The 14,983-nt window shown below is 33.4% G+C and overlaps 2 protein-coding genes and 1 long non-coding RNA gene across 3 annotated transcripts; 2 read left to right on the forward strand and 1 right to left on the reverse strand.

The window, feature by feature from the left end:
* The first annotated feature begins 4,025 nt into the window (after window positions 1-4,025).
* LOC128159819 (uncharacterized) lies at window positions 4,026-7,206 on the forward strand. The gene is made up of 2 exons (XR_008240183.1): window positions 4,026-4,626; window positions 6,907-7,206. It is a non-coding gene; the product is annotated as an uncharacterized LOC128159819 (long non-coding RNA).
* A 2,367-nt stretch (window positions 7,207-9,573) lies between these two features.
* LOC128159814 (uncharacterized) lies at window positions 9,574-14,830 on the forward strand. Its single transcript, XM_052823017.1, has 8 exons — window positions 9,574-9,808; window positions 10,313-10,416; window positions 10,655-10,774; window positions 11,377-11,538; window positions 11,767-11,906; window positions 12,156-12,359; window positions 12,536-12,758; window positions 13,094-14,830. The coding sequence occupies exons 1-7, from the start codon at window positions 9,635-9,637 to the stop codon at window positions 12,751-12,753; spliced, it is 1,122 nt and encodes a 373-aa protein (XP_052678977.1). The 5' UTR covers window positions 9,574-9,634; the 3' UTR covers window positions 12,754-12,758; window positions 13,094-14,830.
* Window positions 12,833-14,642, reverse strand: LOC128161145 (uncharacterized). The gene is made up of 4 exons (XM_052824378.1): window positions 14,540-14,642; window positions 14,150-14,256; window positions 12,961-13,779; window positions 12,833-12,838 (listed from the first exon to the last, which is right to left on the reverse strand). Exons 1-4 carry the CDS (start codon window positions 14,640-14,642, stop codon window positions 12,833-12,835), a joined length of 1,035 nt encoding a protein of 344 aa, XP_052680338.1.
* Window positions 14,831-14,983: the final 153 nt, after the last annotated feature.

Raw genomic sequence — 14,983 nt, forward strand, 5'->3', positions numbered from 1 at the left:
TGTTTTAGTGGAAAACAAAATCTGCTAAATTTATTCCGAATTTCCTCTGTTTGGCTTAAAGTCTATTTTTGTTTGAGCCTAATTACGTAATAAAGTAAAAATATCAAATGTTTTGTCAATAATAATTCATTTTATTAATACTTTTTTGGTTTAGAACAAATTTTACTCATTACATTGAACTTAATAACAATCCGAATTTGAGAACTCAAACACTGAGTAAACAACACCCTTAACGCGATTTAAATAAAATTAAAATTTTTGAAAATTTTTAAATTCACCCAATCAATTCGAGAAGGATGTCATTAGACGCAGAATTCTAAGCACAACTTAGATATCATGTTTTAAAATTAGTCTGAGGTCATTTTAACGCGATTTAAATGAGTTTAAAATTTTTAAAAAAATTTAAAATTCATTCGATCAATTCGAAAAAGATGTCATCAGACGCAGAATTGTAAGCGCAACCTGGATATCATGTTTTAAAATTAGTCTGAGATCATTTTAACACGATTTAATTAAATTTTAAATTTTAAAAAAAATTAAATTTCATCTTATTTATTCGAGAAAGACTTCATTGGACACAAAATTGTAAGCGCAACTTAGATATTATGTTTTAAAATTAGTCTGAGGTCATTTTATTACGATTTAATTAAATTTAAAATTTTCAAAAAAATTAAATTTCATCCCATCATTTTGAAAACGATTTTATTAGACGCAGAATTAGAGTGCAACTTAGATAATATGTTTTAAAATTAGTCTGAGGTCATTATTACACATCCATTGAGTTTTAAAATTTAGCTTCCGTACTCGGAATTTCCGGACAATGATTTTCCTCGTGAGGCTAGATGTTCATGTCATCTATCATTTATGAAAATATCAGCTTCTTATCTTTGCTTGTTTTTGAAGAAATGCGTGGACAAGGAGTATTCGTAAAAAACGTGTCCTATATTTTGACCCCAGCTAGCTTCCGTACTCGGAATTTCCGGACAATGATTTTCCTCGTGAGGCTGGATGTTCATGTCATCTATCATTTCTGAAAATGTCAGCTTCCTTTCTTTTCTCGTTTTTGAGAAGATGTGTGGACAAGGAGTATTCGTAAAAAATGTGTCCTATATTTTGACCCCAGCTAGCTTCCGTACTCGGAGTTTCCGGACAATGATTTTCCTCGTGAGGCTAGATGTTCATGTTATCTATCATTCCTGAACATTTCAGCTTCCTATCTTTGCTCGTTTTTGAGGAAATGTGTGGACAAGGAGTATTCGTCAAAAATGTGTCCTATATTTTGACCCCAGCTAGCTTCCGTACTCGGAATTTCCGGACAATGATTTTCCTCGTGAGGCTAGATGTTCATGTTATCTATCATTCCTGAAAATTTCAGCTTTCTATCTTTGCTCGTTTTTGAGAAAATGTGTGGACAAGAACTTTTTAAATAATGACAAAATGGCGGATAAGTCCGAACCGGAAGTGATTTTTACAAAATAAAAAAAAGCGTATCAAGTTTATATAATAATAGATCGATGCTGAAAATTTGACTAAAATCGGACCACCCATCTCCGAGAAATCTTCTGCACAAAAATTGTAAAGAAAAGAAAAAGAAAAAAAAAAAGTGAAAAAGAAACATTACAATAATAGAAGGGTCTTCCGCTGAAGACGGAAGACCCTAATAATAAAAAGAAACAATAGAATAACAAGAGGGTCTTCCGTTGGAAACGGAAGACCCTAATAATAAAAAGAAACAATAGAATAACAAGAGGGTCTTCCGTTGGAAAAGCTCGTTGCAAAGCAACGAGTAGGGTCTTCCGTTAATGTCGGAAGTAAAGCTGGAAGTTCCTGTAAGAAGCAGAGCTCTTAAACCAATAACAAGAGTAACTTAAATATAAAAGATGAAAAAAAATCGATTTATTCCTGATACGACTTAACAAAATACGAATGATTTTTAGTACGACTTAACAATCACCTTTCCGATTTCAAGAACGACTTAACAAAAAAAATCCGAATGTGTTGAAGTACGACTTAACAATTATTTTTGGTACGAGTTAATTTTACTTTAAACATAACGCTATTTTTTAAACCAAGGACGCGGAATCAAAATTTCCGGAAAAAAATAATTTTTAAACCCCGATATCTCTGTAATGCATCGTCCGATTTTAAAACGAGGTCGAAACCGGAAGTGAAACAAATTTTTCGAAAAAATGAATTTTCTGATCAAATCAAAAATGAATATGTGTTTTGTAGAGCTTATTAAGCTGAATCTAACACTGAAAACCGTTTTAAAATCGGACGATGCATTACAGAGATATAGGGGTTTAAAAAAGATTTTTCCGGAAATTTTTATTCCGCGTCCTTGGTTTAAAAAATAGCGCAATGTTCAAAGTAAAATTAACTCGTACCAAAAATAATTGTTGAGTCGTACTTGAACACATTCGGATTTTTTTGTTAAGTCGTTCTTGAAATCGAGAAGGTTTATGTTAATTCGTACTCAGAATCATTCGGATTTTGTTAAGTCGTACCAGGAATAATTCGATTTTTTCATTTTTTTAATTTTAGTTACTCTTGTTATTGGTTTAAGTGCTCTGCTTCTTACAGGAACTCCCAACTTTACTTCGGACATTAACGGAAGACCCACTCGTTGCTTTGCAACGAGCTTTGCTCTAGTTATTATTCTTTTTCTTTTCTTCTGACTCCTTTTTTGCTTCATAACTCAAAAAGTGTTTAACCGATTTTGATGAAATTTTCAGAGATTTTTGCAAGTTGGCGTCCCTCAAAAATGTAAAAGTTTTAAAGAGAACGTCACTCCCGTTTTGACGTGACGTCATTTTTAAAAATTTCAAAAAGTCGTTTTGTCCCGGACTTTTCTCAAAAACGCTTTAAGATAGAGGCTTGAAATTTTAAATGGTTATGATTTGATCGATTTACCTCTGTAATAAGGCTGGAATTGAAAATCTATCACTTCCGGTCGAAACCGGAAGTAAAACAAAATTTTCGAAAAAATGAATTTTCTGATTTAATCAAAAATGAATATGTTTTTTGTACAGCTTATTAAGCTGAATCTAACACTGAAAGCCGTTTTAAAATCGGACGATGCATAACAGAGATATCGGGGTTTAAAAATTGATTTTTCCGGAAATTTTGATTCTGCGTCCTTGGTTTAAAAAATAGCGTAATGTTCAAAGTAATATTAACTCGTACCAAAAATAATTGTTAAGTCGTACTTGGACACATTCGGATTTTTTTTGTTAAGTCGTTCTTGAAATCAGAAAGGTTTTTGTTAAGTCGTTCTTAAAATCATTCGGATTTTGTTAAGTCGTACCACGAATAATTCGATTTTTCATCTTTTTATTTTAGTTACTCTTGTTATTGGTTTAAGAGCTCTGCTTCTTACAGGAACTTCCAGCTTTACTTCCGACATTAACGGAAGACCCACTCGTTGCTTTGCAACGAGCTTTGCTCTAGTTATTTTTTCTTTTTTATCCGCAAATTTTGTGTAGGCCATTTCTCGTACATTTGTTGTCTGATTGTTATGAAACTTTCAGGGTATGTAGACAATGTTAATATCTGGGGACGTTTTTTTCAAATTTTTAAAATTCACTTCCGGTTATGAGTTATTGCCCTTTAATTGAAAATTAGGGGGTCTTTTGTCCAGAGTTGATCTCGGGAACTACAAAAGATAGTTGCATGAAATTTAGCAGGATTGTTGGTAACATTTTATAGTTTTGCTGGCATGAAAATTGTGGCAAAATGTTTTTTAGTTTTTAAGCTATTTGCCGGTAAAGTTTAAGGTTTTAGGGGGTCTGAAATTTTGTTGCTTTTTGTATAATAACCTTTAAACTAAAAATAATTTGTTAATACATATAGAATAAAAGTTGTTTAGAATAATGAGAGCTTTCATTTAAAATTAAGAAAAAAAGGGCTGGCCCCTGTAATTAGGGGTCAGCAGCTCATACACGTATTTTTCTAATAGCAAAAATCGTTATTATTTTAATGAAAAAAATTAATTCAGTTATTGTTAATATATTAAATGATGTCATTTGGTATCAAATTTAAAAAGTTCTGTGCCCTATTTTTTTCAAATTTCATAAAACAAATATGTGTGAATCGTAACGTTACATGAACGAGTTAATTTGTCTACATAGACACACAAGCGAACAAATGCCACTTTAAGGCCCAGGCATTTACTGCATTACGTTGTGTTGCGTCTTAGATAAATAGTTGTGATTCAATTTCATTTTTTTCATCTATATCATTTATGAATTCAATGAACACACATTATTTTAACGTTCTATGTGCAACTATTTGTCGGGGCGCCCCTGTTTGTAACCCCCGCGCGCGCGCCGAATGTAAACAGTAACGAACGGCATTGTAGAAAAGAGAGAGCCGTAATGCAGAAGAGAAGTTGTGTATTCTTTCGATGTACAAATGCATTTTCAATTTACTGTGAAACATATGAACATGCACAGGGAACAATACTACATATTTGTTTAAGGAGGATATTTTTCTCGTGTGAATCGTTTACGAGGAAATTCTGACAGCCACACTTCTGTTGACGATCAGCCGTTGATAAGCTACGAGTAATAAAGGAGAAAAGATGGACATTAAAGTGTGTGATTTATGTGGATGTTACTGAAGAAGGTGAGGCTTTTACTCCTTTTAAAGTTTAAAAAAGTTAAAGTTAAAATTTAGTATATAGTATAGATGTACATGTAAGTACGTGCACACTGTTTGTTTTTGTTATGGTGTGGGTGTTTGTTTACTAACAAACGTGTAATTTTTACATGTTTCATGGATGTTTAGACTCGCTCGAGGTTCATGGGGGACTGGAAAGGGTAACTGAAATTATCTATTTAAAAAAATAACAGATTGTGAATTTTCAACTCAAAATTCAAAGCAGGGTCTAATTAGAAACATATCATATATTCTTGTGCAGAAGACTCCAAATGTAGTCATGAATATCCTGTAGACATAACTTCAAGTAAATAAAATTGTATACTTCAGACTTCAGAGTTAAAACATGACTTTAATATCTTTATGATGCCAATCATTGTATCATTAGAAAGGTTTAGCAGACCAACGGGTACCCGGTACATGTACTTGTACATGTAGGTTACAAGTTAGAACTATGCGTACTATTCTACCAGTTCACATAATTTTTCTTGTTTAGCAGTTATGATGTGTACTTAAATTGTCCTTGTTAATGTTTTAAATGTAATTTTTTATTCTCTTTTTTTAATCTGACTACTGGCAGTACTGGCCTGCGAGCAGTTCTCGCCGAGGACCATTTCTCGCTGGTGCACTGTTACATCATATTTTCGTATATAATTTTATGTGTTGATAAAATGACGTAACAATGCAGTGAATGCACTGGTGAGAAATGGTACTCGGCGAGAACTGATCGCACGCCAATATTGATTAATTACAGACAAATATTTAAAACTGAAGGTTGCGCGTGTTATTTTTTAATGAACAACATTGTTTAAAATAATTCTTTATATATGTGATGATCAGACCGGTTTGAATACCAGTGCCAGATAGTTCAGTTGGTAGAGCACCTGACTAGAGATTCAGGAGGCCCAGGTTCAAATCCCGGTTTGGTCCTTCATTATTTCTCCCATCCTGTTACAATATTGGTGTTGTGACCAACCCCTGGAACTAACAGGTTAACTCCTGCCAGGGTTGATCTTCGAGGGTGAAGATCATTTAAGGGGGAAGGAATGTGACGGTCAAACTGGTTTGAATACCGGTGCCAGATACATGTAGCTCAGTTGGTAGAGCACTTGACTAGAGATTCAGAGGGCCAGGTTCGAATCCCAGTTTGTTCCGTCGTTATTTCTCCCATCTTTTACATATACATGTATATCAGATATATGACAGATGATTAAGGGTCATCACATGTTTTGCAAGATGCAATAAGTGTTAAAAACTTTTACTTTACAACACAATACATATAAGTGAATATTTATGTTTCTTGTTATTATTTGGTGTGGTTTTCTTGACAGTGTCGCATAAACAATTTACCCGTTCCTAAAACGCAAACTTTCTTTTTGTGGATTCAGCTTACCGCTGATTGGCTGCTGTTGCAGCAGACAAATAAGATATGCACGCACAAAACACAATGAACTTATCAGAGAATGAGTTGAGTTTATTTCAACTGTTGGAATTTGGTTTGTTTTTTTTTTAAATGTATACTTGTGACAAAACATATACCGGTATGTGGTACATACAGCTGTAGCTTTATGAAGAAAATTTTGGTTAGACCATATATACCTATCATGCAAGTAAATGATATTTACAAAAAACTTGCAATTTATGGCGCACGAAATATACACTAGTTTTATAAAGATTGACATACATGTAATGTACCACATTCTGTGAAAAATAATCTATTAAAAATTCTTCATTAAGTTTACTCCTACATGTTTTATGCTTATTACACATAGTATTGTTTTTAAAACATGTGATTTATAAGAAAATAAGCAAAAACCCTCGCTAATTTATTTGCAAAAAAAAAAAAACACAGTAGAATTGATAAAAAATGGTATACCAGAAGCTAATACCAGTACATGTACTTTGACGCTGTTCGGTGGGTAATATTCGTTTGTAATTTACGAATTGAAATATTGACTGTTGCACTACAAGTATGGTAATAAACTCTCTCTCTCTCAAACTCTCTCTCTCTCAATTTGATAAGTGTTTATACCTATGAAAATTTTTTAATATTATATTATGACTTGATATGCAAATTTTTGATCTTGTACTGCCTAAATGTTATGTCATGTATTGGGATATGTCATACCTATTACACTGCATGGTCAGTGTATTTTTTCCAGATATACTATGCATATGTTAATGTAAACACAGCTATTACTAGTACATGTATGTAAACACAGCTAATTATTATTTTTTTTATTTCAGCTCAAAACAGACTCTTGTTACCACATGGCTTTTACCGGTACCTGTTGATTCTTGTGGGTCAGCTCCGGAGATTAACCTGTCACCTCTATCCACATGCATATTCCTTGTGTTCTACAGACTATTTACCGGTAATTCAAATTAAATCCGATAATGCATGAACAATAATGGAACTTGAAGAAAGCATCATGCCATGTTGTGGTTTGTGTTTGATAAGAAATTATGAAAACAAAATTAAGGCTGTTTATAAAGAAATTCATAATTGCTGTGAAAATTTGTTTTTCAATAAAAGTATGCAATTATGTTTCCTTTATTTTTTATTTCATAAAGATATTTAGATGTGTTTACATAATTGAAAAATCCCCCCCCCCCCTCTATTTAATTGTCTGCATTAAGATTACATGTAGGATATGTAAATGTACATTTGACTTTGAAATAACATCTGCTATGATAATTACTTTTGAAATGAACAAGAAACAACCTATTTCTACCTTTCTAAGGTATATATGCATAAAAAAAAGTAGAAAAACATGTCAAACTTGAAAATTTTTCATGGAAATTAACTCGATCTGTCTCCAGCTACCTGGGTGTGTTTGAATTTAATTTTAATTTAAGGCAGATGTCTAACTTGTAGGTTGTAACTTACTGTTTTAGCATGGTTAGAAGGAGACTAGAAATCAGAATAGATTAGATATTCACTAAATATGATTGTTAGCTTACTTTTTTCATGAAAACTAGAAATCACAAGCAGGACAGCTGTCTATTTGTTAATTAAAATGGTACAAATCATACAATAAACAAATAAAGATCAAATTTTAGAATCATTGATAATTGTTTTCAAATATATGTGAGAAATGACTCAAGGAGATTGCCACACGTTTCATAAAATTAGGTAAAACATTTCAAACCATGACTTTTTATGAAAATCAAAAGATTGGGGGGTGGGGGGTATACATGTAAGGGTATTTCTAAGTGATGTGAAGCTTTTATCATGATTATATCATGTAGGCGTATGTTGTATTGAATAAGGTTTCTTTTTAAAGGTGGTTGAACAAAAGTTGACCTCTAAAAGGTCAGGTAAAGATGTTTTACTATGGAGAACCCTGTAAATCTGTGTTTACTAAAGGAAATTGGAAATGGTGGGTTCACTTAAATGGCCATATTTTTATTAAACCTCAATGGAATTGGCAATATGTGGTATTCTTTTTCTCAGAATTGCATTAGCTTTCTTAGTCTTTTCATAAAAATGTTAGTGTACTAAGTTAAAGGTACAAGGAACAGTTTCGGATAAAGTACCGTCAATATTTTTGTAAAATTGAGAGTGACTGTACTTGAAGGTTTATCATTGTTGCGTAGATTCATGAAATGAATTTTAATTATTATCAATAGTTAGAGGGATGTCTCTTGTTGGAATTGGTAAGCAATATTAAGGCCCCTAATTTTAAGTACATGAGAAGCAGAAATAAATTGTGAAACTTGCGGCTATGACAGATATGTTGACTTTACAGTGAAATTGAAGGTTACAAACGGGAGGTTATATAACATGAAATGTAGGTGGATGGGATATTATATGCCTATTTAGTATTTACTGGGTATGAGGACAATAGCAAGTTTATTGTCCCCAAAGACAGCAACTATTTAATGAGGCAAAGCCAAGGGAAATAGTTGCTGTGGAGTGGGACAATAAACTTGCTATTGTCCAAATAGTCAGTTAATTGGTATTTCATTATACAGAAGAAAACTTTATTTGTCAGCGATGCAGAATTTCTTGATGATAAACAAATTAGAGTTAAATCAAACTTTGTATTTAATGCGGCGATCTTATTAGGTCAGAGGTGTTCCGAGTTTAAGGTGATATGGGACACTTCCATGTTGTGACGTATTGTTTATCGAAATAAACAATAAAATAAAGTGTAATTATATAAGTACATGTAGTTTCTTTTCAAAAATGGTCACCTAACTCCTTAGCACAGTGGGTTAGAGGGTTACTAGGAACCTGTAAGTCATGAGTTCGAATCCCGCTGGGGTTTTTACAATTTTTACCTTTTCAAATATTTTTAAAAGATATTTTTTGGTTAAATATTGTAAAATTTGAAAATTCTAAACCAGTGAGAATTTTTCAATTATATAGTACTTTAATCCACATTAATATCGACAGATCTATGTCCCATACTACCTTAAAAAGGAGGGAAATCAAATTTTGCTGATGAATGGTTTTGATGACTATTCACCATGGGCAGATAGCATGGATACTATTTTAAGTTAGATAAAATGGCATGTTTATGCGGGCGCCTTCTAGTGATCAATTTGTCCGTCTGTCCATCCGAGATGGCTTAACAGGAGCATAGCTTCTCTCCCCTTGGCCCAATCTGGCTCATACCTCATCCACAGGGTTCCTTTGGTTGAAGGATGTGCAGTGACCTTGAACCATGTTTTTAGGTACAAGGTTAAGGTCATAGCAGAATTATATATATAAAATCCTTGTCTGGGGCATATCTTTTTTCCCTTTGGTCCAATCTGGCTAATACTCACAGAGTGTCTCAATGGTTAAACGATGTGCAGTGACCTTGCATGAAATTTCTAGGTAACGGGTGAAGATCATATCGGATCATGCAAAAATCCTTTTTTGAGAGCATATATAATTTCTACTAACCCCTATAGGGTCTGTAAGTCTCGTCACGTGACTAGCGAGAATTCGCGTGAAAGACAACTTCCGGGTACATGGTTGAGAATGGCGCTTTCAGTTTTGTATTGGGTGAATTACGTTGAGGGGCATACTAAGTTGACAAGGAAGAGCGAGGCTGCGGTGGAGAGCGGGAGAGTTCTACGATTTGTTGTCGACGAACTGCGCGTTATTACTGCATGTGTGCAGGCCTCTATGAGGGACACGTCGTACAAAGTACAGGTAATGTCATGTCAACATTCTTCACTTTTCTAGAACTTTTCTGATGGCGAAGATAATCCAAAGAGCACACTTTTGTTTAGCGAGAGTGTTGTACCTGTTGAAAAATAAAAAAACCAAGGCATTTTATAAAGGCGTGTGGGTTTGCGTAGGTGTGCTCTCGAAAAAGCGACGGGAGGGGGGGGGGTGAGGTACATGTAATACAGGTTTCTCGTGAATGATAATGCGCGGATCCAGATGGGGAGAGGGGGTGCCTAGACTCCACCTGCAAATTAAAATTTACATAATAGATATGCCTCAGACCTTTCTGTCAAGCTAAATTGTCGGATCCCCCCCCCTGGAAAAAAAATCTGGATCTGCGCATGTTAAATGTGTTTATTCACAAAGGCCCTTGAGTTGCATATGCTTTAAAAACTATAATCATTTTAACAAATAATGAATGAAAAAATGTTGCAAAGAATATCCAGAGACACATTACAAGCATTAATTTTAATTTGGAATTTGTAGATATTTTTGGATAATGAAGATACAGGAGTGGTAAAAGATGCAACCTGCCAGTGCCCGATGGGACAATACAAGTGCCATCATATTGCTGCAGCACTTTTGTTTGGGTATGTTTACTTTTTAAAAAATCAACCCATTATTTTAGTAAACATGTTTTATTTAATTATGAAAATGGATTTAAGGTATGTACAGTGAAAGCTAAAAATATGTTTTAATTTTAAAACTTGTCATTTTTAAAAAGAATTGAAATTATTTTACAAACCATTCAGTATACATAAGAATGATGTGTTCCGTTCATATTAATCATATTTATCTTGATAGAGAAAAGTTTATATTCATTTACAGTTATAAAAGAGCGAGCAAAACCGACATTAAATGTAGTTGGCTGAAGCATCCAAAGTCAGCGCCACCGAAATCTACTGTTACTATGTCTGACCTGTATCCACCAAAGCAACAGGAGTACAAGTATGTATTTATAAATAAACTGCTAGCTAACGAGAGAGAGAGAGAGAGAGAGAGAGAGAGAGAGAGAGAGAGAGAGAGTTAACAAAGTTGATAACCATATATATATTATATAAGAATATATATTTTTAATGCTAAATTGTTTAGAGCATTGAAAAAAAAAGTAACAGACGAAGACAGATCATTTTTGTATCATCAGCTGGGACAATTGGGGCGCTTCACAGGTTGCCATTCTGTGCATTGGAGATTACTTTTATTTATTTGTTTCAGTTTCCAATTCTATGTTATTGTTGATGTTGCAGTTTGCTGGTTTTGTTTTGAATTTTGTTTATCTTGATAATGTCTAACTTTGAAGTAACTTGGTATCTATTGTCATGTACCTGATTATTATTCAAAAATCCAGGTGTCCAAATTAAGAAATTGAAGAAAAAAAATCCATATGTAAAATTCACCACTGCTTTTATCAATACTAATATATATTAAACAAAATGCATTGTAGCTTTACATTGGATTCTTTCTGAGGAGCCAAAGTCTGAGGAAAGTCCAGTACCTTTGATTGAGGACTTACTGATGAGTGAGGGGTACACTAATGCTGAAGACAGTAGAACATGGCTTCGAAAACATCTTATTCTCTCTCCAGAGAAGATAATGGAGGCAGCATTCGCATCAACTGGTCAGAGAGAAAACTCTTTGTGGGCAGCTGTAAGGAAGCTTCGATTTACTGCGTCTAACTTTGGACAAATTATTGGAGCGATTAGACGAAAGAGGTATTTAACACCCCAACACTCCCAAAAAATATTTTAAAATGTCAACAAAATATATTTTTTAAATACAGTGTGATTTTATAACATTTATACTGTACACAAGTATGATCAGGTGCCATGTATGTTATTTTATTTCTATAGCATTGTAGCATTATATAATTTGACTTTGAAAGGTAAATGTATGACTGATTTTGAAATAGTGAATTGTAAGATCTGATTGTTCTTTTGTAGATTGACAGAGTCCCTTAAGAAACGAATCTTAAGTGCCTATAATTTGGAAAGAAGAGCTCCTATTCAGTGGGGTATCACGCATGAGAAAGTGGGTGTTGAGGAGTATTGTAAAGCTGGTGCAGTCACCGTTTTGCAGACAGGCAAGTTTTGTGTTATTGTGCTCTATCACAAGATGGGAACCACTTTTGTTTTATATATGATGTGATGATTGTGATTATCTTAAGAGACTAAACATGAAATGAGAATGTTTTATTTCTGCAATTAGCACAGCTTTAATGTCAATATTATCACTATTCGAAGTCAAATTACAGATATTTATAATTTTACTTTGTTTAGGCTGTTTAACTTTTTTTTTCATTTGTGTACATACTACTACTTGTGTACTTCAGGAATTTGGCTTCACGAATCAGGTGTTTTGGGTGCATCACCTGATGGCTTTGTCCAAGGAGATTTTCATAAAACTGACATTGTCCACCTTCAGCAGAACGACCAACCAGCAACTCTACCGACTATCATAGAGGTCAAGTGCCCATTTACAGCTAAGGACAAGACCATAATGGAGGCGTGCTCCTCCGTCAAAGATTTTTTCTTGGGTAGTTAGATAATTTATACAAATCTTATCCTATGCACACTTTGTTATCTTTTTTGCATCACATAATATTTTTGACCAAAATTAAATTTACTTATATATATATATATATATATATATATATATATATATATATATATATATATATATATATATACATCTATATGTGTGTATTTTCAGTTGATAACAATGGAAGTTTGTCGTTAAAGACAACACATGATTACTGGCATCAAATCCAGGGCCAGCTTTACCTGACTGGTACAGAGTGTTGCGATTTAGTGATATGGACAACCAAAGACATGCAGATTGTAAGAATTGTAAAAGACAAGATGTGGGCCCCAAACATTTCTGCCATGATAGACTTTTATTTCATGGTGTTTTTGGAATCACTGAAGTAAATTAGGTTAGTTATATCACTGATGCGATAAGATCATATGATGAACATTCTTAGTTATTAATAAAGAATTTGGTTTTTCTTTACATCTGTAAATAAAAGAACAATACTACTTGTCAAGTTGAAACATTTCTAATATCTTTAAGAGCATAATTATTTAAATTTCGTATTTATCTGAAATTTCCTTGAGAAGTGGTGCCTGAATGTTTACGAGACAACAGCATAACTGAAATATTTTAGCAGACATGTGTCGATACTGAGCTGGAATGTGATTAAGAATCTCATAGTTTTTGATGCGCTCATTTGCTCTCTCGACATGAATCCTGGCTTTTCCTATCTTGTAGCATAATGCTGCCTCCTCCTTGGTGAAGTGTGCTTTTTGTGAAAGAAATGGTGGAATATTCAAGGAGACACCAGAAGGAAGTTTGTCGTAGATGTTGAAACCTTTATCGGCTAATATGAGATCTCCGGCTTTTAGCTGCTGCAACACTCCACAGTGATCAACGATGGCTGCATCTGAAGTTGAACCAGGGTACAAGTCAGATGAGAACACAAGTGCACCATTGGGTGAAACACATGTAACTGCCTTGACAGTATGTCTGCTCTTATAACTACTGTAAGACAAGGACTGTGAGTTCATGTCAGATGGCACATCTTGAATAATCTCGGTAGCATCCATAGCTATTCGAGCTGACGCGAACTCTTCAAAGGACTTGGGCATTGATCCTTTGCACTTAATCTGACTTGGAATACCTTTTTCCTTAAGAATGCTGTCAAAGAAGATTTCATGCAAGACTGAAACATAAGTGTTAATGATATTTGACACAGTTGCCCTGCTTGTTGCAAATCGTACCGACAAGTCCAAGTCACGATAATTAAGCCGCAGCTTCATTAATGTTATTAACAATTGGTCCTCAATGGAAAAACAGGTCACAGCCCAACCAGAGTAATAGTTAAATGGTGCCATTCTGTAGAGCATACTGACAACAACTTGAAACACATCAGCTGGGAATGAGGTGTAGAGCAACATCTACAAACAAATTAAGTCTTTTATTTTATGGGCCATTGTCAGTGTTGATAACTGTATGTCCTGACCACCTGTATCCAATTTATTATGTTGTGTACATTTCATATTATTTGTTAAAGGCCACTCCTTTATATGTTAAAGCTTATACATTTCATTATTGTTACATTTTTCTTGTCAGTGTCAAAGCCACATTAAAATGTACTTACATATACAACAAACACAATTTAGTATGCACTGTCATTTTTTATTTATTTTCTTTTTCTAGTATAACAAGTATTTCATTATGCACATGCATTTAAGTTTAACAATTATAATTCTACAAAATGAAGCATTTAAAATTTTAAATGTCCATGACTCCATTTATGTAACTTACCTTCTCAGTGTCATTTATTATATCTTTGATTGACATTTTGGGTGTTTGTATTTTCATATTTTCAATTTCTTCTTGGAGACTCGCGATCTGATTCTTTAAGATGGACACTGTAATGTGCAATTCATAAGATTCACTCATTTTGATACAAATATATTTTTAGTTGATCCTCTCATACATTTTAATTTCTCATTTATAATTGATTGTAATTAGAAACATTTTAGTATTCATTGGTTTAATTTAAAAAAATGAAGTTTTTCTGATCAGTCTATTTTCTGTTGCAGAGTGTTGTCAATAAAAATTCAGTTGTTTGTGAATTAAACCATCAATATATTTTTTAATGATGTTTTTTAATATAAGATCATAATTATGTTTATAACTATTTTTAATTACCCTCATGTGAATGATCTTGTGTGTCATCATGATGGTCACAGTAATTGTGATCCAGAGCGGGATTATGTCCAACATCTGACCCTGAAGCTGAATCACTTGGCATCTGGTGGGAAATGGAGGATACACTGTCCACTTTCTTTCTAGAAAATTTAATAAATCAGAGAAATATTTAACATTTTACTTTCATATATATAACTTTGTTTGAATCATATAGTACATTTTATTCTTAAAAACTGGTGTAAACTGTAATTATCTTGAATGCAATAATAAATCAATGTTTATCATGCAGTCCTTCTACTTCACTTTATTACCTTTTAGGTGTGTACACCTCTTGAAAATACCCCACATTTTTGCTATATGCAAAAATGGTAGGTCCAAATTCTTTCTTCCCATCCTGTCATTATTACTGTACTCTCTGTCTGCTCGTCTGAAAAACGAGCTCAG

This window comes from Crassostrea angulata, chromosome 8, assembly GCF_025612915.1.
Source record: "Crassostrea angulata isolate pt1a10 chromosome 8, ASM2561291v2, whole genome shotgun sequence".
Lineage (NCBI taxonomy): Eukaryota > Metazoa > Mollusca > Bivalvia > Ostreida > Ostreidae > Magallana > Magallana angulata.

Excerpts from the sequence above, each read along its gene's own strand:
- LOC128159814 (XM_052823017.1), top strand. The coding sequence starts at position 9,635 with ATGGCGCTTTCAGTTTTGTATTGGGTGAATTACGTTGAGGGGCATACT. Across the intron at positions 11,907-12,155 it reads AGTCACCGTTTTGCAGACAG|GAATTTGGCTTCACGAATCA; the intron begins GCAAGTTTTGTG and ends TGTGTACTTCAG. Across the intron at positions 12,360-12,535 it reads CGTCAAAGATTTTTTCTTGG|TTGATAACAATGGAAGTTTG; the intron begins GTAGTTAGATAA and ends GTGTATTTTCAG.
- LOC128161145 (XM_052824378.1), bottom strand. The coding sequence starts at position 14,642 with ATGCCAAGTGATTCAGCTTCAGGGTCAGATGTTGGACATAATCCCGCT. Across the intron at positions 14,257-14,539 it reads ACAAGATCATTCACATGAGG|TGTCCATCTTAAAGAATCAG; the intron begins GTAATTAAAAAT and ends TGCACATTACAG. Across the intron at positions 13,780-14,149 it reads TAATAAATGACACTGAGAAG|ATGTTGCTCTACACCTCATT; the intron begins GTAAGTTACATA and ends ATTTGTTTGTAG.